The sequence below is a fragment of the Rhinolophus sinicus genome, chromosome 13 (assembly GCF_057876585.1).
Source record: "Rhinolophus sinicus isolate RSI-liver-muscle chromosome 13, RSI-T2T, whole genome shotgun sequence".
NCBI lineage: Eukaryota > Metazoa > Chordata > Mammalia > Chiroptera > Rhinolophidae > Rhinolophus > Rhinolophus sinicus.
In genome coordinates, this window is record NC_142513.1 from 19,081,579 (window position 1) to 19,107,882 (window position 26,304).

At 51.3% G+C, this 26,304-nt stretch overlaps 1 protein-coding gene across 10 annotated transcripts in view; it reads right to left on the bottom strand.

Annotated features, from left to right (window-relative positions):
* DLGAP4 (DLG associated protein 4) overlaps positions 1-26,304 on the bottom strand; it is a 234,140-nt gene that overhangs the window by 48,515 nt on the left and 159,321 nt on the right. For 7 of the 10 annotated variants that reach the window (XM_074317780.2, XM_074317784.2, XM_074317781.2 and 4 more), the window contains 2 exons: positions 25,653-25,703; positions 22,548-22,788 (listed from right to left, as the gene is read on the bottom strand). In XM_074317780.2, the coding sequence (XP_074173881.2) occupies positions 22,548-22,788; positions 25,653-25,703 (292 nt within the window). Of the gene's footprint in view, positions 1-2,951; positions 3,245-12,559; positions 13,632-22,547; positions 22,789-25,652; positions 25,704-26,304 lie in introns of those variants that run through there. The other 3 variants (XM_088789146.1, XM_019732803.3, XM_074317785.2) reach the window with 3 other exon arrangements.

Here is a 26,304-nt window from a genome sequence, read left to right on the forward strand (position 1 = left end):
CAATAGAAATAAAAGAAAAATAATTCAGATAGAAAATAAAACAGATTGAAGGTCTGCAAGGGCAGTGATGATGTGTTAGAATCACAGAACTTTGGAAAGGAGCTAGATGGGAGATTGTGTGGAGATAAAAAAAATTAATACTTAAGAAAAAGAATCAACTATAAATATATTGCATAACTTACAGAAAATAGATAAAAAGTCATTTTAATTCCATTACCCTAATGCAATTACTACTGTATCATTCTATAAGAAAACTTTTTTCAATTTTCTTCATTTTTCAATTATAGTTGACATTCAATATTATTTTATATTAGTTTCAGGTATACAGCATAGCAGTTAGACCAGTTATACAAGTATAATTTATGAAGTGATTCCCCACATAAGTCTAGTACCCATCCGGTACAATAATTATTACAATATTTTTGACTATATTTCCTACGCTGTACTTTACATCCTTATGACTATTTTGTGACTACCAATTTGTACTTCTTAATCCCTTCATTTTTTTCAGCCTAACCCCCTTCCATCTGGTAACCATCAGTTTGTTCTCTGTACCTATAAGTCTGATTCTATTTTTTTTCTGTAACTAAACTTTTTAACTGTGATCATTTTGGAATGGCAACCTTGCTAAAAAGAAATAGAAACTTCTCCTTCGACCTTCTTAAACAGAGGCAGTGTGGTAGAAGAGAAAAAAACAGTGAACCAGGACTTCAAATTTTGATTAAGCTGTGTTTCTTTGGGCAAGTCACTCAGCTCTGTTTTATCACCTCTAAAAACATCAATAACAACTGCAACCTACCTCCCTCAGCAGCAAAAACAACAGGGCTTTGTAGTAGTACATGAAGCAGTACGTGAAAGAAACAATACATTGGGAGCGCAGAAGAAGCCTTTCCTTCCATATACCAAGCACTTCCCACCTCAGGGTCCTGACCCCTGCTGTTCCCCGTCTCCCCTCGACTGCCTCCCCCATCCTGTCTGAATAGGTCCCTCTCGGCACTGATTTGTTTCCTTCAAGGCTCTTATCTCAATTAGACAGTATCTTGTATATCTGTTACCTGCTTGGATGGGGACTCCAAGCTCGATGGAAGCTCCAAGAGGAAAGAGACCAAGTCGTCTTGTTCCCTACTCTCCCAGTGGCTGGGCACCTGGCACTCTGAGAACATGAATGGCTGGAAGAAGCAGAGGTGTGGTGGAGGGGAGGGAAGAGCTGCTGGGATGAACCAAACCCTCCTCCACGGGGCTGCTCCCACATACTGCTTCCCGTGCCCCTATGAAGAAAGTGCTGTAGCAGCAGTAGCCCTGATAGCCCTGCCTTTACAGGTGCTGTCAGACAAGCCGGGCTCCTATCCCACCCTGGCCCACACTGTCTGTGGGCAGGCAGGCACCTCCTGACTGCTACCACACCCCTGCGCTGGGCAACAGCCTTGTCATGAAGCGTGGGAAGTTTGGGAAAGCAAGAAAGTTCCAGGAGAGGTTGGAACGATCAAGTCTATTCACAGCACACTCAATAATGGGCTCCTCATCGAGGCCCCCAGCTGGAAACTGCCCTATGGAGTGACGACCCTGCAGAGACAAACCCAGCTGAGTGCCTGGCTGACGGAGGCCCTAGGAAGGCCTCTAGCTTGATCTCGGCTCTCCTGGCCACTGGACAGCCAACTTCTGCCATCCCCTCTCCCACTCAGGCATCACTCTCCTACCCAGGGTGTCTGCCCCTCAAAATCTCTGCTCACCGGGAGCCTATCCAGATTTTGAAGTCCTGAAGATCACCTCCTCTTTAAAGCCTATCTAGATTCACCCCATATTTGCCATCAGAACACTAAACTCAGCAAATGGCCATCAAATGACCAACTCCCCTCCAGACAGCTACCCAAGCCCACCTACACTTGCCCAGCCGTGGGACATGGACAGTCTTTACTTATTTCAAGTTCTCCCTCCCCCTGGATATCAATAATAGCAGCAGCTCACATTTCCTCAGTGGTTTCTCTGTACCAGGCACTGTGCTTAGTGCTTTACCCACATTCTCTTTCGTTTTCATGCTGAGCCTGTCAGGTAATAGTACTGTCTCTATTTAGCAGGTGAAGAAACTGAGGCACAGAGAGGTTAAGCAACTTGCCCCAAGTCTCACAGCTCTAGGTGGCAGCCCAGGCTCGGAACCCCAACAGTATGACTCTAGAGCTATGCTCTTAACGACAAGTCTGCGTGACCTTTGGGGTGCCGGCTTCTCCGCGCTATGCCTGGCTTAGCCATACACAGGGGGGCTTTACACATGCCAGCTTTCTGCATTCCCAGGGCACAGCCTGGCCAGGCGTGGATCAGTGCAGTCATTCCACAACTTTCAGATCACCTACTGTGAGCCCTCAGGGAGTAGACTTGAACCAAACCAGCTCTGTGCCTGGGGACACTGTAATTGTGACCTGTAATAGGGGACCTTGTGATTGTGCAGAGAAGTACACAGAAATCATATTTGTTGAAGCAACAATACTGATACCATATCTGCTTTGGCAAGTCTGAGAATTTACTTAGAAAAAGCAGAGAAACAGGAACTTAAGACCCCAACTTGTTAGATAACAGCTAATCTCTGAATACAGAAGCCAACTAAACCAGGTGTTATGATACTCTCTCACTAGCTTCCGAAGGACCAGGATCGATTTACCCCAACAGCGTGAACAGCACGGCTGGAAGAAACACCCTCCTAACAAAAAGCAACTGAGGAATGTGAGGTTCAGAGTCAAAAGATTTCTTGCCTGAGGGCACCTGTCACGGGAAGCCATGGCTGCTGCTCTCCCATCCCGTCCTCTCCAAGGCCCTGGGGCTGGGACTGGAACAGGGCAAAAAGGCTTGCAAACCATCGGGTCCTTAAGAAGAGATGGACCAGCAAGGGTTGAGGTCCGTGCCCACAGTGGCTGCAAGTTTTCAAGTCTTCACAGTGGAGCCGGGACTCCAGCTCTTACCTTCAGGGAGAGTGGAACTGTCCTGGGAAAGCTGGACACGGGAGGCCAGGACTTCTTTCCCAGGCCGACACAGGCCCAGCTCCAGCTCAGCCCTGCCCCGGAAGGACCGGGAGTTTAAAAGGCAGCAGCTCTCCACCTGGGGCCACACCCCGGGAAGGCTGACTTCACCAGGGAACCCGTTGGACGGGCCTGTCTGCAGCCTGGCGCCTCTCCCTCAGGGCCCCACCCAGCCCCCAGAATGAGGGTGGGAGCCAGGGGGAAGAGGCTAGCTCCTCTCCTGCTGAGGCCAGCTAGGTCTGGGTCCCCCAGGGCCCGCCCCAGCCTGGGCTGGGTCTGAAGCAGCTGCTTCCTGCTTTGCCTTTTTCTTTCACTTTGGTTTTTAACCCCAAAGTGAAACTACAGACTGGGACGCTGCGGGGAAAGACGGTGAGAGTTAAGACCCCAGAGGGTTGAAAACCTGGCTTCTAATCCCGGTAAGCCTGCTGACAAACTTACAAACTGGGAAACTTGGGATGAGGTCCTCAACTCTAGGCCTCAGTTTCCCCATTGATAACATGCGCTGAAGGAACTAGGCTAGTGATTTTAAATGTCATTTTAAACTTGAAAAACAACAGAACTTCCCTTTCCTCACCCCTACTACCACTGAGGACTGAAAAAGGAGCTAGAGCAAGACCCACAGAGGACCAAAACGGGCCTTCCTGGTGGCTGGGAGAGGGAGGCAAAACTCTGGCTGCAGTGAGGAGACCCCCCTGCTCTCCCTGACACCTCTCCTCTCCTCCACCTGTCATCTGAACACCTCTTATCATGACGGCCCAGGAGTCCCAGAAACCTGGGGCAGTCAATTCAGGAAGCCCCCAGGCACCAGCCTGAGCAAGAGGAGATACTGCCAGGCGGAGGGCTGACCAGGCCGTCTGCTAAGAGTGACAGCAGCTCATCCAGGATTGGTCCAAACTTCAGACTCTGCTGACCCCAGGATGCTGGCACAGTGTCCACCAGCTAAGACCACTCAAATCTGTTTTATGGTGTTTTGTGGTGTTTTCCCACTGGCTGGTTTAGCAAATCTTCTCACCAGCCTGGTGACACGGGAAAGGCAGGGATGAACCTCCCTACCTTTCAGATGAGTAAAACTGAGGCTCAGAGACGGGCAGGGACGTAGCGGCCAAGCCAGCCCTGGGATTCAGGAGCTCAGTAAATATTTGCTGGACGAAAGAGCTCACCAGCCCAGCCGTTGCCAAGCAGGTGCAGCAAATGCCAACTTCAGGAAGGCTACAGGCGAGAGGAGGGACGCCTCTCCCTGGAGACCGAGTCACAAACAGGTCCCAAGGTACCTGGGACAGAGTCTCCTTCTCCCCAATCCTGGCTCCACTCCTGCTGCGCCCTTCAGCCCAATTTCTTCCCTTCATTCCTCGCTTCCACCAACTGTACTGTCTGGAGACACCGCAGTGGTTGAGGACTGCTGAGTGACACGAGCCAACCCCTTTCCCCTCTCTGGGCTGGGTGAGAATAGGGATTCTTAACCATGGAAATGAATTTGAATGCAGGGGTGGGGACAGGGTGCTTTTAAAAATATACACTGTCAGAATGAAAAGGAGGAAATTTGAAAATATTCAACAAAATGTGAGGTGCACAGATTCCTTGAAACAGCAATTCCACTTGCAGGAATGGCTCTCACATATGGACAGGTGGGGAAGGGCGCTCGCTGAAGCACTGTACATAGCAGCAAGACTGAACAACCTAAATACACTTGAGTAGAGGGCTAGACAAACAACTGGTGGTCCATCCATTTGATGGACTGTCACACAGTTAAGGAAAAAGAGACCAAGGGTCTGTGTGCATCCACAGGGAATAACCTACAACAGAGACAGACTTGTGTGAAGAAGACACAGAAGAGTAGGCAGTAGGCAGAGACTATGCCACCGTTTGTATAATAAAAAGGGATGTTAGTGACATAGCAGCCTGCGTATACAGAGTATTTCTGGAAGGAAACATCAAGACTGTTCACAGTGGTTATCTAGGAGCCTAGATGAGACACTCATTTTTCACTGGGCACTTTTTTCTACAAAGCCTGAAATATTTAACCAAATACATGTATTGCTTGTTCAATAAAAATACAATTTTTACACACAAAAATAACCTCAGCAAAATGTACCCCGAGAAGCCTCCCTCTAGGTCTCAGGCATCAGACTCCCTGGGGGCAGGGCCCAGGCACCTGGCTTTTGGAGGCTCCTCAAAGGCTGCTGGTCTAGCTTGTAGAACAGGCGGTCAGCCTCTGCGAGTAGACGGGGGCCAGCCTGGGCACTGTGGGGCTCTGGGCAAGGGAGCAAGTATCAGGAAGACTCAGGAAAAACTTGGCCTTAAGGCATAGGAAGGATTTGAAGAGGGTTTTGAATGTGGAACAGGTACAACTGGGAGGAGGGGGTTCCTACCGGAAGGGCTGGGGAAAGATAGAGTCAGACTGGCAAGATAGAGAAAAAGGAAAGAATGTCTTTCAATATGTGATCCTGGCAAGTTCCTTCCCCTCCCACGCTTGGTTCCCACTCATGGAAGTGAGGAGGCTGGGCCAGAGTCCTCTGCAGACCCGATATCCTAGGATCTGCCTTTATTTTAAGTCATTTAATATTAAAGTAGGCAGGGAGGGTCCCCAGCTCTGCACATGGCCACAGGGCTCCACATCTGTGCAGACTGTAATCAAATATTTGGAGGCTGCAGGAAATTCAGGCCAGGATCTGAGGCACAGCAGCCCTTGGGCGACTTCCCCTGGGGGAGAGGGAGCAGATGGCCTTCTGTTGAGATGCCCTTCCTCACCTTCTTGTTAATAATTAAGTGATTGCTGAAGACTTCTTTTGTCACTTTTGAAGTTCAGTTTGCAGAGACCTGCTGTCTTGGCACGCTTTCGCCTGCTCTAGGCTGAGGGCTGGCACGCTGCAGCAGTCTAGATCTAAGCCACAGGCCCAAAGTATAGGCCAGTGTCTAGGATGGGAAGAGCGCCAGAGGGGATCCTGGCCCTCGATGATACTGTGGGCTCTGGGAGGTCAGAAACTAAGTCTCTAAGACAGCTCTACTTGCCGCTGGACCCCCAGGGCCAGCTCACTGCCGGGTACACAGCAGGCACTTAATAAATATTTGCTGAATAAATGAGCAGCTCAGCCAGTGAATTCCAGAGTGACCTTGGTCAAGACATTCACTGGAAAACAAGGATGACAAGAATAGTAATGATTTCCCAGGGTTGTATAAGGATCTACTGAGAAAAGGTGCATAAAAGTGCTTTGCAAATTAAAAATAAGCTAAACAAATTTGAAGGACCCAGAACCCATGTACTGAAAACAAAATAAAATGAATACACAGGAGAAGGATCACATTTATGAGAAAGCATTTGGTAAAGGGCAAAGCGTTAATCAAATGAATTACTACAATTGAAAGGGACAGCACGGGTTGCTCTAGTCCACTGTTCCAAAGCAGCACAAAAATCCCCCATCAAAACCTTTGTCCAGATTTTGGTATGAAAAACATGGGTGCAGTTACAATAGTACCTGCATACAGCTGGACTCAGAAAGTATTCACCAAGGTAGACTGGCATGTGGATCCTGCGGGTGATGGCTGGAGGCAAAGGAGGAATGGGGGAGATGAGCATGGAGGCTATGCCCACCGTGTGGTTGCTCTGCCTCACAACCTGAGGCTGAGCCCCTGCTCCGGGGGCACAGAGAATGGCCAAACCTTCAGTTTCCTAGCTGCCCACTGGACCAACCATTGTTGCCTCCTACGGTAGCTGCTCGGTAAGGACCCGTCCCCTCCCCTTCCCTGTCCAATGGGTATCCCTGGCTACAGTCTGGGAAATGGGAACTGGGCTCCATCACCTGGCTCTCCTATGTGGAGGGCACCTTGGGACAAGTCCTTTCCTGCCTTTGTGGGTGACTAATCCTCTGGCTGGGCTAGGGAACACCCTCTCTGGTGGGGGTTGGCTAAAAATCCCAATGGGCCCACATGCCCACTATTGGACCAGACACATATGAGGCTCAACTCTGGAGGCTGCTCACAGCCTGGCCAGTAAAATTGCTGATGTGAAGGCCCCTCACTTCCCTGACTCTCCACCTTGAAGAAATTCTAAGTTGGCACCCAGCCCTGGCTTTCCAGATCTTTAGAAAGCAGGGTTTGTGGGCTTTAGAAGATGTATTTGTGTGCCCCAATTCAAGGGGCAAAAAGGCTCAGATTCCTGGGACCCTAACAGGAGTTTCCTTTTCAAGAAGCAGAGCCAGGGTTCGCAGACAGTCAGCCTTGGGTCTGAGCCACATTTTCCTTATCTGTAAAGTCCACCTGCCTCAGGCTTGTTGTCAGGATTTCGGGAGAGCACCTGTGGAGGCCCTGGCACAGAGCCTGGCATAGAGCAGGTGTACAAGCAATGTGCTTAGACTATTATTTCTTGCCCCAAATCAGCAACACCGAACAACTTCTCTCTGCCCCCCCCCCCCCCCCTTGAGCTCTCCTCAGGGAGCACAACATCCTGTCATCCCAATTGGCCCTTCCCACCCCCATGGGCTCCACCCGAACCTCACCCTCTTCTGTCATCTGGATGCCTGGAAAGTTTCCTCCCTGTAGTCAATTTCATTCATTACAATTCACCCAGCCTGATTCATCTTCTTGAAAAAAATCCTCTCGTTGTACTACCAGTCCTCTGAAACCTTCCATGGCTCCCCAAAGCCTCTGTTTTTCAGCTGATGCTCAACCAACGCTTCCTACAACTTCCCAGTCCCTCCCAGATTTTTTACTCAGAGCCCTGACGCAGAAGCAAAACAAGTCTACTCACTGGTTTCCTAAGTAAGTGTTTACCTTCCAGACCCCTCACCTCTCACTGCACAAACCATTCCCTGGGATGTCAGCCCCACCCTCTTTGAATCCAGTCCCCCATCAAGAGGACTCTTGTTTACTCTGGCTCACGCTCACTTCTTCCTTCTCAGACAATGCTTTTCCTCAGCACACGCTTAATTACAGACTGTCACACAGTCTCTCATTATTGTAGCTGTGTCTCTCTTGTCAGACTAAGTTCCCAGGGGCGGCGGCCCTGTCTGTTCTTTCCCATCCTCTGAGAGCCTGGCCAGGGCTAGGAGGGCAGACCCCTGGTCAGGAAGTGTTTTCCAAGCCTAGTTCGACTCTAGGCTGAGCCGAGTCTAGCTCCGACCACTTGGGACCACTTCTCTTGATCTTGTCCTGTAAGGAAACTGTTCACTGGCCACACCAGACCTTGGTGCTCTGCTCTGCACTGGGCCGGTGATTTACAGAAATGCAGGAAACCTGCGTGATGAGGCAGGGCCCTGGCATGGTCTTGCTCTGGGATCCTAGACACATCTCTGTCTGCCCCCTCCCTGGGCCCGTTTCCTTATTGTGAAATAAGAAACAATGATCTTTTAGCACTAGAATATGGCTTTTACTTGTCTTTAAGGGAGACTTGTTTCCCAGGAGTGGGTGGGTGAGAAACCAGCTGATTCCCACACAGGCTGAGGAAGGGGAGGCAGCCACAGTCAAGACTGGGCAACCTGCAGCCTCAGCAGCACCCACACCGCACACCTCATCAACTGCATTCAATTGCTGCTGACGACTGGATCGCATCCCTGCTCAGGTGTTCAATTCCACAGCCCTTACCCTGGCCAGGTCTGACTATCTGCTGCCAGAGCTAAGCAGGGGAAGGGTCACTTGCTTTTGGAAACAACCAATTCTGCCAAAACAAAGACAATAACCGGAGGCCAGTTTCCTCAGCTGTAAGCTGGGGATCATATTGGTACCGCATCAAAGGCTTGCTGCAAATAATGCAGAGGTGATGCCATTATCTGCTTAGCACAGACCTGCAGACCCAGTGAACAGCCGTGTAGCAGACAGGTTCCCACTTCTTGAGGGCCTTTACCACATGAGTTCTCATCCTCACAGCAACCTGTGAGGTAGGTATTTCCACCCCAATTTGACAAGGAAGAAAACCGAGGCACAAAAAGTTGACCAATTCAAGGTCACACAGCAGGCAAGCCAAGCTGTAATAGAAACACAGGAAACTCTCAGTTCAGCTTTTCCCAGACTGTGGCCCACAGGCTCTCAGCAGCAGACCCCACTGGAGGGCTGGTTTAAAAAGCTGATTCCTGCCCTCAGACCTGCCAAATGAGAGTCTTTGGGGATGCAACTCAGGAACATGAACTTGATAAAGATGAGGAACCTAAATTGGATATATGAGGAAATTGATGCCCAGCGGTAAAGTGACCTGTGAAGGTCACACTTTCAGTAAGTGTGGACCTGGGACTGAATTCACAGTCTGACTCCAGAAGCAGCAGACACTTCCTGGGGGAGGTGGAATTTGACAATGTGGGCCCTGAAGGGGAGAGCACCATAGGGGGAGGGTACAGCACAGATAAAGGCTTAGAGCAAGAAAGGCCAGGCCAATGTGGCTTGTGCTTCCAGATCCTTGGGGAATGAAAAAATACATAGGGCACCACTGTAGCCTCCTGGCTTCCCAGGAGCCCAGGGAGACATTCCTGAGCTCATCTGAGCTCTGGGAGGAAAGCCTGTGGTGTTTTCTACAACCAGCACGCTCTGGCAGTGGCCCTCTGGGTGTGTCTGGTTGGTTGCTACTCAGGATGAGAAAACCAGGGAAGGTGGTGACTCAGTCCCCACCCAGCCTCCAGCTAGTCCCGTTAAATATGAGATGAGCTCAGAGGCTGGGAAAATGTCAAGCAAACCCTCCTTGCAGAACAGATGCCAGACCCAGAGAAGGCGCCCTGAGGGATAGGCTACCAGGCAGAAACAATGTGGATCAATGCTGTGGGCTGTGGGTGAAGAAAAGAGGCTTGGCTCAAGCCTGCCTCCTTCCACACTGCCATGCTGTGGAACCCTGAGCAGGTCCCCGTTCCTCTCTGGGCCCCCTATTCTTCATTCACCTATGAAATGGAGAACTCCTCAGGCTTCTGACTTCCTCCTAGGACTGTTGTGGGGAACAATGGTCAGGAAAGAGCCTGGCAGATTATACAAAGCCTCACACAGCCAGTGAGAGATCAGAGGATTACTCCTATTTATTAACACAGACAGAAGGTGCTTTCCAAGTTACCTGAACCCCAACCACAGGGGGTGGGGGGAGAGGCTGGGCCCCATCTTGTTCCCACAAAAAGGGATGTGATCCAGATATCATTGGGAGGTGAAAGCTCATGTTTACTAAGTGCCTACTGTGTACTAGATGTTTCATATATATAATCTCACTTAATCCTCACCACAATCCTACAGTGTAAGTATGATAATCTTGAGTCCAGATAAGGAAACTGAAGCTCAAAGAAAGTAACTTGACCAAGATTACACAGGCAGCGAGTGATGGAGACTGATTAAAACCACGTGTTTGTGGCTCTAAAATCGACACTATTTCTACTCTCTGGAAAAGTGTGTACAGGTACACCTCATTTTATTGCACTTCACAGATGTTACACTTTTTACAATTAAACGCAAGACCCTCCACCAACAAAAAGATTATGACTATCTTTACTGCAATGGTCTGCGATTGAACCCACAATATCCAAGGTAGCCTGGGTAAGAGGCAGAAGCACATGCCTGTATAGAGGCCCAGCTCAAGTACTGCCTTCTCTTGGTTTCCTTTCTGATCCAGACAGAACTTCTCTCCTATGAAACCCCACAGCACATCCTCAGCACCCATCTGGGAGCACTCGGTCCATTCTCCTTACTCTGTGATTAAGCACATTTGTAACAGGTAAGATGAGACGCAGGTACAAATAGGTGACCTTTGAGTTATCTTAGAATCCTTAAATGTCAGAGCTGGAAGCAACTAAGAGACCGCGTCCAACTCCCTAATTTTTCAGAAGGAAAAATACAGAGAGGAGGACTGTTGTCTAAAGTCACACAGCATCTTAGCATTAGAGCCAGGAACAGAGCCTTGGCATTCTCCCTCACAGAATTTCTTTCGGAATTCCATGATTTCAGAACCAGTCTTAGGACAAGGATTATTATCCCCGTTTTACAGGCAGGGAAGCTGAAGGCCAGAGGAAAGTGGCTTCCTGAGAGTGCGTGAGATATGGATGGGGACCAGAACTCTCATCCCTCACGTCTAGGCCAGGAACCAAGCCCCCTCTCCTCTCCGCTGCAAGCAGTCTGTGTAGTGTGCCAGCACAGGCCCACAGTGAAAGGTCAATGGGTGTTACCAATTGTCATTACACAACTGTGGGCAGGTGGCACCAGCCTGACAGTGACCTCCTCAGAGGCAGTGCCATGGAACAGGACCCAGGAGTCCTGGCTTGATCCTCTACGGGTCCCTGGCCCTTCTGGGCCTCATCCATAAGACAAGGGGGCTACAAGAGCAGATCTCATCTCCTGCTCCAAAGTTCTGGGACATCCCAGGCTTCCTGACAACAGATCCCAGCCGTCTACTGTGGGTCTGTGAGCTTCTGTGAGCCTCTACTGTGAGCCTCTCTCGACGGGGGTCTTTGTTTTCCCACTCTATAGGGAAGCAGGAAAAACAGCCAGGGCTTACAGCTACAAAATGGCTATTCCCAAATGTCACGGGCCAAGCAGGGCCCACCTTAAATAATAATGGGACAGAACATGGAAAATCCAGCTGTCTCCCAGCACAGACATCCAGCTGGGCACACCTGCCTATCTTTACAAACGAACAAAGAACCAGGAATCAGGGTATAAATAAGGGACAGCCTATCTGCTGTCCTATCAGCAGGGCAGGTGTATTCCTGAATAAGATGGCAATGCAGTGGATGGTAAAGAACTCTGGATGGGCATTCCCGGGTCCGCTCTCTGTCCCAGCTCTGCCACGAACTAGCTGTGTACTCTGGGGAAGTGGCTTTTTCTTTGTGGGGCTCCGTTTAGACAGGGTGCCAGTTCACAAAGCATATCTACAGATGTTTCATTTGATCAAGGCAACCTTGGGAGGCTGGCACAATTATCCCCTTTTTACAGATGGGAAAACTGAGGCTTGGAGACATCAAGTCTCACTCAAGGTCACACAGCTTGAAGCTGGCAGAACCAAGGCCCCAGAGTTCTTGAACTACCCAACCTAATATTCAAGGGGGTTAGATGACGAACACCTTTCCCCTCCTCCTCACGGACAGTTTCAACCACACCAGGGCAGCACAGATCCTTGTTCACCTGCCCAGTCTGGTGGCCTGCAAAGTTCTGGTCACAAACCCCCACTGCCCAGCTGCCTAGGAGGCCACAGCTCCTTACAAAATTTCATTACTCAAGTTGGCAAGAACGCAGCCCCCACCCTCAGCTGGGTCTAAATAAGCGCCCAAGTGATATCACATCCTGCCGGCTCCAAAATAGCCCAGGCCTGCCCACCAGCGATCACAAAGTGCCAGGCCATGCAGGGCCAAGCGGGCAGGGAGGCCCAGCCCATGGCACCCTCCACACACTCAAGCAACCAAAGCAGAAGCCTCAGAGCAGGAAGGCCCCCCACTCCCACCTCTGCCAGATGGCCTGGCCCCTCCCTCCTTGCCCCCTTCGTTGGGAGGCCCAGAGCCCCCTGCCCCAGTGCCAGCCCTCGCCCCAGCGCCAACCCCACGGAGCCTTGGCCGCGGCCAGCCTGCGGGCGGACTCCGGCCCGACCCGGACACCCCACCACTCACATTGCTTCAAGAGCTCCAGACACAAAGCCATGAGGGCCGGATGGGGGTCAGAGACCCAGAGACCGGCAAAGACAGAAAAAGGGGGAAAGGGAGAGACACGGGTGCAGAAAGAAGGGGAGACAGGGGGCTGGGGCAGAGAAAGCGTGGGGAGCAAGAGCTCTGGGCAAAGGAGCAGGTTCAAAAGGGGGCCTTCAGCGCAAGAGACAGCGAGTGGTGAGACCACCGAGACAGACGTGGGGGCAGACAGAAGCAGGGAGAGCAAAGCAGGGGACCCGATCCAGAGAAATGGGAGCGGGGTTCGCAGAGGCCTGAGAGAGAACAAGGAGAGACAGCGACAGGGGACAAACCCAGGGAAGGGAGGGGCGGTGAAGTCGGGGACCTGGGCAGCTTTTGGGGGTCCCAAGGAGAGAGACCCCAAGGGATCTCGGAGGTCCCAGCGTATGGGGGAGACACCAAAAGAGGGAAAATCCTGAGGAAATGAGGGCTAAGAGGAGGCAAGACCCCAGGGGTCTGGGGGTGCAGATGGAAGGGAAAGCACCCAAAGGATGTGCGGGAAGCTCAAAGGGGCGCCCTGGGGGTGTGGAGGGTGTTCTGAAGGAAAAGCCCCAAAGATGTGGGGATGCTCTGAGGGGAGTCCTGACGAATGGGGGCGCTCAGAAAGGGAGGCTCTGAGGGATGAGAGGAGAGCGCTGAAGGGGACCCGAGATCCGGGAGTGAGGGAGGGGCTGCGAGGCAGCGTGAGGGCAGAGACAAAGAGACAGCGAGCCAGGGAGAGACAAAGCGAGCAGAGCGGGGAGACGGGCACGAGGGCTGGCGGCCGGATAGAGGGACGGAAATGCTAGCGGGCGGGTGGACGGACGGACGGACAGACGGGGAGGAGGGCGGGGGCAGGGCCGGGCGGGGGCGGCGCCCGTCTCCTCGCGGGGCCGCGGCTGCTCCGGGCGGCGCTGGGCGGGCCCCGGGCGTCCGGGCTGAGGAGGCGGCGGCGACGACGTGGACCGGACAGACGGACGGAGTGACGGACGGGCTGGCGGCAGCTGCGGCCAGCGGCGGGCACTCACCCTCCTCCCTCACGCGGCCCGGCCCGAGGCTCCGGTTTTGTACGCCCGAGGGGCGGGGCCTCTGAGTTAAAGCCCCGCGTCGGCCCCGCCTCGCCCCGCCCCTCGCGTCAGCCGCGCTCGCGCGTCGCCCAGGACTCTGTGGGGCTAGCGGGGGCGCGCGCAGGCCGCTCGGCACGTGGCCCGTCGCGCGCCCGGGGCTGGGCTGGTACGCACGCGCGCGGGGCGCTCAGCCCCAGTCGACCGACCGTGAGAGGGAGCGCGCCCCCACGTCGGCACAGGGAGCTCCGCCCCTCACGCTGTCCCGCCAAACCAGTTCCAGCTGGAATGGGACGCATGCTCAGTGCGGGACGCGGATCCGGAGAGTTCGGATCCGGAGAGTTCGCCCCCGTTTACCACTGCGACATGTTGCCGCTCCTGGGGGAAACCGAGGCTCAGAGCAAGCAGCCTGAGGTGGTCTTTCTACCCCAGTACGGTAAAATTAGACCTCAAGTACTACCGATTCTATGTCCTAAGTGTTTTTAGTTGTCCCCGCTGCTCCATCCTCACTTTGTCTTTCTCATCCGTAATCCTCCAGGTTGGGTTCGAGTCGCAGCTCAGCCTCTGGAGGGCTGTGTGACCTTGGATGCTCAATTAACCTCCCTGAGCCTTCGTTTCCTCCTTGGCAAAATAAACCCAGCACACCTACGGTGCCCTGGAGGGCACGTGCAGTAGTAGGCGCTGCCTGACTTCATAAATCATTTTCTTCTAGCCTCATGGCCCTGCCAGTACCCTGCTTCTCCCCTGCGAGTTACCTCCTCCTCACAGCCCCGGCCCAGAGCTGTTTCCTTGCGGGCCTCATCCCCCAGGCTGCACTACAGTAGGTCTGCCATCCACAGACCCAGCTCCTGTACCCCAACCTGCCTTGCTGGGTGGCCTAGGCACCTCCCTTCCCTTCTCTCTGCATCGCTTTTCCAAATGGAAGATGGAAAAAAAAAAATCTTACTGAAGATGATAATGTTTTTGAAACCACTCGTGATTTCTGCATAAAGGCCTAATAATAATAACAAAGGCAACTGAGGGTTATTGGGCCAATTTGATGCCAGGCGCAGCCCTAAGACCGAAAATACTCCCTTACTTCGTCCTAGTCCCAGTCACTATGCTACACCTGTACTATTCACTTAGTGTTTATCTTTAAATTGATGTACTTAGAAAAAATTCATGAAGCCCATACACATGAGCCTGACTCGGGCTTGCTCTGCCCCAGCCCCGCTGGCCCCTGCTCCTCTTCCAACACACCAGGCACCCTCCTACCGCAGGCCTTCGTACCACTCCTCCCCCCGCCTGGCATCCGTCCTCAGCACAACTGGTTCCCTCACTTCAAGTCTGCTCAGACGTCTTTCTCAATGTTCTACCCTAGTTACCCCTGTTTATGCTACAATACCCCTCCCCGCACCCTACCAGCGCTCCCAGACTCCTTACCCTACATGCTACTTCCCAAGAAACTACATACTTACTTGTGTTACTTATGCTTATGGTTTTGTCTGCCTCTCCCCTCACCCCCATGTACTTTGAGGCAGGGGTTTCTGTTTTGTTCACCTACGTGTCTGGTGCCTAGAGCTCAGCGTGGCCCATTGTAGGTGATCAATAAGCATCTAGTTAGTAAATGGTCTGATTGCAAGGCTCGTGTCCTCAATGACCACACCGTAGGGCCTCCAAGGTGGGGTTTAAACAGTTTAGTTCCTCCTCGTTTGCTGTGATTTCTCTACCCGTCAAGTAGTGTAAGGACTGCCTCTGTCTTGTCCAAGAATTTCAAACCTGGGGTTCCTGGCCTACCCATCAGCCCTCAAACCCAATCACTATTTCTGCCAGAAGGCTCAATGGGTCTAAACATGGGATTTAGAAGAGTGACTATCCATGCAGTGAGCATATAGTAGATACTCAATTAACCAGGACTGTCCTAGTCCGAGGCCCAGCGGAGCCTGGAGAGGAAGCTGCTTCTGCCCCGTGCCCTCTGTGGAGAGTGCCTATTTCAGCATTAGGGGATTCCGGCTCCTTATCATGCACCCTGGGAAGACCTCCTAGGTCTTCCCATTACTCTCAGACCTTGTGGCCCCTGCCCAGACCTCACTGTGTCTTGCCTGGACCACTATACCAGCCTCCAATCCCTCCTGCCAATGTTGCCACATAATTCTCCATGAAACTCTGTGACCATACTGCACCTCTTTACCAGGACCTTGGGTGGCTCCCCCGCACACACGATAATGGCGAACTCAGATCAGGCAGACCCAGGTGGAAAACAACTGCTTGACCTACTAACTGGGTGATCTTGACTTGACACTCACCTTTTCTCGGCTGCAGAGTCTGTGTAAAATCTCTGCAAACGTGTATATGCACTTGTGTATGTGAGAGGTTAATGGTTAAATCAGGAATGTCAGATATGCGCAACTATCCTGGCAGACATCACCAATCGATGGTGGCACACTTCTCTGATTAACTAAATCTCAGTCCTGAGCTCCATGGATCAGAGATGACACATGAATTGAAGTCTATTTGCATCTTTGGACATGATGGTATTTGAGGTTGCTGTCAGCCCTGACACTGGGGATTGGAGTGTCCAATGTGACAGGAGGCTGTGGTGTAATAACCAGAGATTGCGGAGGGCCTGGCCTGGGAGAGGGTTTGAGGACAGGCTGACTGGGCGGGTTGACTGCTTAACAGAATCTTGTCAGCCTCCTTTCTTGTGGCTATGGAGGCGGAGTGAATCAGAGGAGAAACTGGGAGAATTCTGGGGGAGTAGAAAGGGGACAAAGAGGGGAGGACAAAGCATTTTGTGACTCAGATAGGAGGTGTTCAAGGATCCCCAAACCCACGCCTCACAATATAGATGGAGAATTTGAGGCACAGGAAGGGGCCGGGACCCGCCCAGAGTGACACAACAGAGGTAAAACTAGAACACAGGGCCCCTCAGCAAGGGTGTTTCCCAGGCCAGGAATACCCAGCTCAGCCTAGAGCTGCAAGCCTGCCAGGGAGTGACCCCAAGTGTGTGGACCTGTGTGTGTGTGTACACACGTGTACCCAGGTGCAGAGAATGCAGCTGGCAAGAATGAGGGTGTCCCCGCAGCAGCACCACGCTTGAGGTGATGTCACAGCCTCCCTTGTGGCTCAGTGGGAGTGGGAGAGAGACAAGGAGGCTGGGGAGGGAGGAGGGCTAGAAGCTGTGAGGAAAGAAATGGCGAAAGGATGAGGGGAGAAACAGCTACGGGGCACAGAAGGCTAAGATGGTGGAGACAGAGATGGGAGGGCGGAGACGGGCAGATGGAAGAAAGGGATGGAGAAAGGGAGGAGGGAGAGGAGAATGAGCACGACTGGGAGACGGGCAGAGGAAGGGAAGGGAGGGAGTGGGAGGGAGGGTTTTCTCTGTTCTTTCTCAGGCAGAGAGAGGAGGCAGGATGAGGCCGACTGAGGGGTGACGGCACCCCTGTAGCGCCTCCCAGGTAGGGCCTTTGACTCGGGAGGGGCATATAGATGAGCAAAACTGCTGCTTCCCCCACTATCCCAGCTGGAGCTGACCCAGCCTGCCAGTCACCTGCCAGAGCTATTTCTGGAACGTGGAATCTGGGTCAGAAAGGGGGAGGGAAGGAGAGGGTGGCAGTGGCAGTACTAGCAGCTGGGAAGCTGGCCAGCTCTGAATGGGTGGGTGGGTGGGCACTCCATGCCCTGCCCATGGCCATTCCAGGGGGGCCGCCCGTCCAGGCTCTCACTGCCTCATTACCATCCCCCACACCTACCCGCCTGCCTGCATATGTGCCCATGTGAGAATAACAAAGAGCTTCCACGCCCCTCAGCAACTTGGGGGCTCAGAACAGCCCTAGGTGGTGGTGGTGATGGTGGTGGCGGCCCAGACTGCTTACTCCTTGGGGACAGATGCTGAGGAGAGCCGGCGCTTTGAGCAGGGTGACCTCTGTGGGGAGACTGGCTGAGTGAGGGTGTGCCTGGGTGCTGGTGTGTATCCGTATGGAGGGAGGTGCTTATGAGCCGGACTGCCATGTATGGCTGTGCAAGTTTTACACTGATTAAGGATGCCATATGTGAGGGGGTGTGTCGTTCACAACGAAGACATAATTGAATTTTATATTTATTATGACAAATCTCTGGCAGATGGCAGTAAAGGACCTTACTCTAATGAAAATTGTACATCATGACAATTTTTCAAGAGATAGGAGTTAAGTGTTTGGGCAGGGGGCACCCTTTCCTAACCCGACACAAAGGTACCAGCTGCAACTCTGGGTACAGTTTTGAAAATCTGGTGGCTTTGGTTTTCCCCGTGAGGTAGATGAGTTTAGGAGCATGAGGGGATCAGAGGGGGGAGGGGAGAGCAGCAAGTATGTGCGGTCACTGCGGAGACCTGGGGGGAGGGCTGACTGGGGAAACTTTACGGTGGCTCCACTCTGCTAGAGGCATGATTTCCTCATAGGTGTGGAGATGGCGTGAGCTTTGAAGGGGGGACACGTGTGTGAGCACATGTGCGGGTGTATGTAGAGATGCTGTGTACCTATGAGAATATCAGTGTGCATGCGTTTTTATGTATGTTATGTATAGGTCTAAGGGTGCAAAACTTTATACAATCTAAGTAGGTGCGTGTATGCACACATGCCTGGGTGGGGGTCCGATGTCACTATGATACTTTCTTGAGTGTTCTGGTTTGGGCTAAAGCCCCAACTGAGAATCACTGGAGGCCCACATCCCTCCTACATTTATAGCCAGAGGCTGGATCACCCATGTGGATGTTGAGGTGGGGTTCGGTGCGGGGGTGGGGGTGTGTGTGTCTATGACTGACTGAATTATTGGCCTCAATTCCTAGTCTTTCCCTAAATTCATGCCCTTTGCCATGTAACTGTAGTTTCTCCCACAAAAGGTGGCATGTATTTCCTTGGACCTTGGCCTCATGTGAGTTCCTTTGACCAACCAAATGTGACCCAGAGATTTGAAACGTGCTTGTCAAGTGGGGTTTGCCCTCTTATACTTCTGCACCTCCATGAGAAGAGCATGCCCTGGCTAGGCCAGTGATTCCAGGAGCATCCTTTGGTTCCAGGGGAGGATGTAGGACATGCAGAGCAGAACCAGCCGACATAAACATTCATGAATGAGAACAAATGTGTTATCGTGTACCACTGAAATTATGTGCCTGTTTGTTACACAGCATGATTGTGATAATAGCTGATGGATACCGAAATTGGTACCAAGAGTGGCATGTGTTAGCAACAAAAATATGTAGCATTAGGACCAAGTGGTGAGCAGTAGGTAAAATGTTACAGGAGGCTTGAAAAAAAGGTGACCCATATTATGTAGAGATGAAATGCTTGGTAAAACTGTCAGTCTTCAACAGTAACTTGAAGAGAGCAAGTAGATCTGGGCAAGATAGTTTCCCGGCAAAATTCTGAAAGCCAAAGCTGGCTCCTGTGGGCTGCATTTGATAAGGACTACAAGAACGTGAACTCATAAAAGAAATAGGGATTGTCACAGGGCAGAGAGTGTTTAAAGAAATACAGAGGGCCCAGAACCTGCTGAGTTGGAAAATATATGTCAACTCCAGCTTCTCCTGCCAGTAAATCATTCTCAAATTAAGACAGATCAAACCAAGGTCATGGCTAGTTAAGATGCAGCATGTGGACCAGATCAAATCAAGGGTGTGGCTGTAACATCTTTTATTAATATTCTAAAATAATAAGCTACCATCTAAGAGATGCTCTCAGCTGCTCAAAAGGGCTTCCAGAAAGCTTAAAGGGCTTGGCCCCATAGAAGCCTGATGTACCCAAAGTAGTCATAATTGAATCTAGAGAGACTGGTATGACAAAAATAATTGTGGGTGTGGTTTTTGGCATACGGAGTTAAGTGGAATCAAATACATAGAAAACCCATCAAGTGTTTGAGGTAGGTGTGTAGCCAAAACTGCGATCAACTTAGGCTAAAGGGACTGAGACCATTCGGGATATAAAGAGATACCTGGGTCCCTAACTCTCTTCAGGGAGGAAGCAGGCTAAGAAAGCTGTTCAGCTGCCCAAAGGGCATAGCCTTCACTGTTCTCTTCAGAAGTAGCCAAAAAGGCTACTAGAAAAGGAAGGGCTTTCAGAGAGCAGAGCCAAGAGCTCCAGAGAACAATGGAACAATGGATTAGGGGAGTCAGCTCCAGGGAATAGAGCACGGAGCTAATCAAGGAATATTCCCTATCCTAGAGTGTTTGCCCAACATTTGCCCAGAAGGACTTCAGAATTACCATGGATCGGTGTCTGAATTCCTTCTCCCTTTCTGAACAGGGGTGTGAATTGCAGTTATCCTGTCCCTACTTCACCAATGTGTGCTGGATGTGTGTGGGGTGGGAGGTGGGTAATTTTCTGTTTAGAATTTGGGTCACTCAGTCAGGAGGAGTCATATCCAGACCTGATATAAATCATAAGATCTTTATGTTATGATTAGATGAGACTTTGGGGGGTCTTGAGGATAAGCATATTTTCTGAATAAATGTGGCCAAGAGAGTGGGCTGTGGTAGATTGAATTACCCTGATTCTTCACTCCTCCCTGTATCCACACCCCTTGCCATATAAATACAGTTTCTGACACAAAGGTGGGAGGGTACTCTTCCATCCCTAGTCTTTGAGCTCAGTCACATGACTTGTGTTAGCCAATAGGATTTTAGCAGATATTATGCAAGCAGGGGCCTTGAAATGTGCTTGTGTTGTTAGGCTTGCTCTCTTGTGCTTCTGCCATCACCATGAGAAGAACATGCCCTGGCTAGGCCACTGATCCCAGGAGGACCCTTCAGTCCCAGGAGGAAGATGAGAGACAATATGGAACACAGCTGTCCCAGCTGATTCACAAACTTGGGAGCAAGAAATAAATGTTAACTGTTGTATTGCGCCAATTTTGTGGTTGTTTGTTATATGGCACTAGTCTAGCAACAGCTGACCAATAGAGGGACCTAAACAGTTCTGGGACATGTAGCTCATTCTCATCCTCAGCCCATTCATGAGCGACTCGGGTTGGGGGAGATCGGTGAATGAGGGTTTATTTGAAGAAAATTGCTGGGGTGCTATGTGCCCCCAGGCCCACCTCGTGCTTAGAGAACTTCTCATGGGCCTGATGATGTGGGAAATCTAATCCTTTAACCTGAGGCTCCTATGGGACATTAGAGGGCTGCCTGGGAGAACCTGGCAGGGATCCCCTAGATTTGGAGATCACAGAACCTGGTCCTCAACACCTGCTTGGAGACATCAAAAATGGAGAGGCTGGCAGGGCGACCTATATGTGGCAGCAGGTCTAGAAGGAAGGCTGTAACCACAAGGCAAAGGCTTCATTTCATACAGATTCAGTGGGAGCCAAAGAAGCAAGTAGGGCCGGAGTTGTCGCCAGAGAATCCTGCCCAAGACACCTACCTGCCTTGCAAGGCCAGGTTTCCCAGTAAAAAGAGGCTGCGTGGGGGGGAAGGGGAGGGACACCAGGTGGAGAAGAGGGGGAATAAGAAACAGTGGGCCGGAGGGAGGCTGCCCATGATGCCAGGAAAGAAGGTACCATGCGGGCCCTGCAGGATAGGAAAAACTCCAAAAACACCACGTAGGAGAAAGAGCCAGCACGTGGCATCTGTCGTACAGACAGTCCTGATGCCAGACAACACCTGCACTAGCTACCTTCCCCTCCCACTTGGAGGGACCTGAAACAGCCACTCGTGAACACGGAACACAGAAGACATCGACCACCATGCCCAGCCCCAGTCAGGCCCTAGCTGCAGGTGCATGAGATTTGAAGAAGGCCAGACTGGACTCTCAATACCTGAAAACAAGACTGTTCCTTACAGTCTAAAAGTGACTGGAAAAGCTCAGGGATCTGCCCAGCTATCACCAAGGGTTTGAAGACAACAGTGAAACAAAGCGGTTTCTTGCTCTACCGCCTGTAAACACCAGTTCAGTCAATAAGCTGGTTTCCTGTGTGTAGACTACCACAGGATTCAGGTTCATTTATGAACAGCAAACACCAGTTGAGCACTTGAAACAGCTGTTTCTCTTCCTGCAATCCAACCCCAAGTGGCTTCGACGGTTAGGAAGCTCAGAGTCAAGTCTGAAACGAGTGATAACAGCTACCACTTGTCAGCTTTTACCATGTGCAAGGCCCCGCTAAACACTTCTATGCTCAGTCTAATTTCACCTTCCGAAGAGCCTCCTGCGGTCTGGCTTATGCCTCAGTTTATTTAAAGATGGGGAAATTGAGGCTCAGGGAGGAGAACCAGCTAGCCAGAGTCAGCTCAAAACTCTCTCTACTAAACCAGAAATTATGCTATGATTTTCCCCGGTCTTGATTTTCTTGATTTTCATGGCTTGTTCTTGTGACATAGGGTCCTTTTTACCCTCTGATCCTGCATGAGTTATCGTCAAAGGATTTAGAGCAAGTATCAGGAAGGGTAGTTTGTCCCTGATGGTGACTATGAGAGAAACCTGCAAACTCACTCCTTTGAGAAGGCTCAATGTAGATTCCATCTTCTCCCCGCGGGCTCTGCCTTCCCTGCAGGTTTCAGGCTTTCGTCACAGGTGCCTACGTGAACTAATCCAAACAGGTACCAGTAGGTAGGGCTTCAGTGAGCTCCGCCTACCAGCAGGGGTCAGCTCTGAGCCAGTGTCTGGACAGTCAGAGGCCACCAAGTACTATTCCACAACCTGGAGCCTTCTCCATCCCCCTCACCTCGGCCACCAGTGCTGGCATTTGCAGCGTCCCCATTGGAGCTCCAGTTTGCCAACTGGTAGGAAGTTCAGCCCGAAGGCCTCCTGCTTTTGCTCCTAACCATCCCTCCAGGCCTGACTAGCCCACCACGGATTCCTCCCCAGCATTTCCCACTGCCTATTCCCTCCACCCTCAACAAAACAAAACAAAACAACATACCCTCCCCTCACCGTGGTACTCACTCGGAAGCGTGCGACTGTTGCTGAGGCTACTGGTGCTGGGTGGTGGGGAAAGGGACTGCAGGGACACACTGTCCTCCTCCTGCGAGCAGCCGGCCTGGATGGCGCGCAGGTAGCTGTGGCTGCGGGAGCGGAAGTAGCTCGGCAGAGGCAAGTCAAGTGCCTCAGCTGCTGCCGACTCTGCTTCGCTGCAGGCGGACTCGCAGGCCGCCTCATACTGGTCGCTCAGATCTGCCTCCCGTACCTGTCCAGGCCAAGACAGGCGTCAGGGGCCAGCTTGGCCTCTTCTGGAGGGGCGGAGAACTTGGTGGTCGGTCCAGTTATAGGGCTGTTGAGTCTATGGGGCAGCAACTCAGCCCACCCTCTCCCTCCCACCTCACTCAGAGTATGGGATGGGCAAATGGAGTCCTTAGGAAATGTACAGCCCCTCTCACCTCTCTGGGCTTCCCCTTTCCCATCTCTACAATGGAGAAACTATTAAGGAGAGTTTATAGGATATTAACTAGATTACATTAACTAGATTTCTCTTGTGTGTCCATATTGATTGACTGATAGATTTTGAGGTCATATTTGAATTCAGCAGGAAAGAAGGCTAAAATCAGTAATATCTGCCCTGAATGTTGGAATAGAGGGTGGCAGTAGGTGTGCTAGATAGTTACTGTCTTATTATTTATAGATATTAACCATCTATAAAATGGGGGCTAGTTACAGACCAAATTTTACAGGACTGTTGTTAAGATTGAGATAATTCATACCACATGCAGTGAGGGGAAGACATGAGCCAGGAGTACGCAGTGAGTAAGTGGTAGAGTCAGCACTCAGGTGTGTATGTAAGGAAGATGAACCTAGCCCTGGTATATAGAGTAGCTCTTGGGGAGGGAGTCTGGAATGGAGGCAGAGGCCAGAGGTGAAGCTGATGCAATAGTCTGGTGAGAGAAGGTAAGACTGGAATGAGGGTAGTGGCAGTGAGGATTGATTAGTGATGCCTGCCATGGGCAGTATGGTGAAAGCCGACACGCATGCTATTTGCCATCTCACATCTAGTTCAACCTCATTTAGATGGCTTCTAAATGTCTCTCCAAAGATGATCATCCGAGAACCTACAAATCTGTAGCTTGGGGGTGTGAGCATAGAGGGGCCTCACCATACATACATTCTCTAAAGGTTCTGGAAGGGTCTGTCTGAGCCATGGCTCAGGCCATGTTTGTAACTGGGGATCACAGAGTATAAGCTGAGGAATCAGCTGGCCAAAGATGGACACTGGGTGGAGGTCCTGGGGGAGGTCTGGGCTACAGGGGAGGGGGCCGAAGTTGACTGAGCACCATGAGGAGGAAAAGACGGAGCTGGGCCTGGGGCCAGCTCTGCTCTGGACCAAGCTGCGTGACTGCAAGCCATCATCATCCTCTGGGGCAGTGTTTCCTCATCTAAATGACATGGAATGCCTGTGTACTTGTCTGACACTTTATCAGGTAAAATGATGAGCTGGGTCATCATCCAGTTTGGAGCATATGTTTGGAAAGGTTTAAATATGTGCTGTCCAATATGGTAGTAACTAACCATGTGTGGCTATTTGGGTTTAAATTAATTAAAATTTAGAAAGTCATTTCCTTCGTCACATTTCACCTGCTCATGCTACCTTATGGGACAGTGTGGATTACAAAACATTTCTATCATTGCAGAAAGTTCTACCGGATGTGCTGATAAATTAAAAGGCTGTGTGGCATATTCAAAATTCACTTGGAGGGGATATTAAAGAGATAGGTGTTTATTCTCCAAAGCTGCAACCTGAAGTATACTGAGGGGCTCTTGTAACTGCCAAGGGCAATGAAGTCTTGCTTTGGGATTACACAGTCATGGCATAGCTCTGGAGCTGGACTGCCAGGATTTCAACCATTTCCTCGCAATAGGATGTGGGTAAGTCACTTAATTGCTCTGTGCCTCAGTTTCCCTATCTATAAAATGGGGGCTAGATATAGACCACATTTTATAGGATTGTTATCAAGATTAAATAATTCATATCACATGCTCAGAATAGTATCTGGGAGGGAAAGCACCTGCTAACCTGTACCTATTATTACGGGCAGTTCCCTGGCGGTGACTGCAGAGATTTGTAAATGTTAAGATGCTCCCAAGCTCGGTGTGTGTGTGTGTGTGTGTGTGTGTGTGTGTGGCAGCTGGCCAATGCTGCTGGTATGTGGATCACTGAGGACACACTGTGTGCAGGGTACTGGCCTGGGGGTTTGGTATGTGAACACATCACATCCTTACCATAAGCCTATTGAAGTTAGAGGAAAAAGAGGTCACTGGGCCCACTGTATACTCTCCAAAGACCTTCTGGAATAACGTGTTCAAGGGGAACTATGATATGGGGGTGGGGGCACATCAGGCACCCACATCTGGCAGCAGGTAATGTGAGGCCAGTCCTAGTTAGTTTTGCCCCCGTAGGACGTGTGGCTTGGGACAAGTCCCTTGCCCACTCCCGGCCACAATGAGGGGTTGAACTTAGAGCACCTTCCCTGCACCATTTTCTGGTCTTGGGGCTGGAACCTGGAAGGGAGGCGAGGGCCACTTCCAGGGGCAGGATGAGTGAGAGCTCCTTTAGGGCAGCCAAACAGTACCAGGACTGGCACTGCCTCCAACCGCTTTCCTAAAATTGAAAAGTCTCTGCATTTATTCAAACATCCTTAAAGGTCTTGTTGGAGGCCCCAAAAGGAGAAAAGTCAGGGGATCTGGGGGCTGGAAAATACCGCCAGCCCCTAGCCTGTCCAAATAAAACAGTCTCCCCAGGCCTTTCCCAGGCTTTGGGGGAGACGAGGAGCCAGAAGACTCTGAGGGAAGAATCCTGGGATTATTTCTTACCCCATCCATAGAACCTAGCTCATTCTTTCCCATTTTTGAGAAGAAACTGAGGCACAGGGAAGTGAAGTGACAGGGCCAGGGAATGGAAAGTCAGGGCACCAACATGAGTTGGACTCCACCCTCACCAGTGATGGCTTTCCTACTGTGTGTACCTGCCGGGGCTGGGAGCTGGGGTCACTCAGACGTCAGGTCTAAGTCCCAGCCCTGGACTCTGGGATTGGGGGACCAGAGAATGGCAAACATACTGACCTGCTGCTCATGGCCAAACAACTGGGGGATCAGGGAGGCCTGTCCAAAAATCTGTAGGAAAGAGAGGGGGAGGGTTATGGGAGATCAAGGCTGGGGGCGGAGGTGGGGTATTCAAGCTCGACTGCAAGAGAACTTGTGGCTGGCTGGTTTATTTAACCTCCTCCTCAGACTAGCTGAGGCCCAAGTGCGAGGCCTTACTTGGCTTCCTCCAGGAATGGGGCGCTCACTCCTTCTGGGGCTGAGTGTCACTGAGGACTTGTAATCTGCTATATATAAGTCTTGCTCTTGGTCTGGCTCCTGGGACCATGGATGCCCTGTCTGCTGTCTCTCACCTGGGCAGACAGCCCCCTGGGATCTACAGATCAGGGACAGAGCCCAGAGCCTTCTCTTCTCTGGCCAGGGCCTACACAGTCCAGTGCCTGGTGGGAAGGGGGGGGAAGGAGTCAAGGCCTCAGAGACACAGCTAGAGCTAAGACATCTCTGAATCTGGGGCCACATATGTGGCTCAGGTTACTCAAGCTTCTGGGGTGAGGGTTTGGGGGTTAAGAGGACCCTGGGCTAGGAGAGGGCCAGGCAGGGGGTCGTGGGAGAGACCTGTTAGTGATTAGCCTTGCTGATACCTTGTGTCTTTTTGTGTAGCCAAAGGACAAAA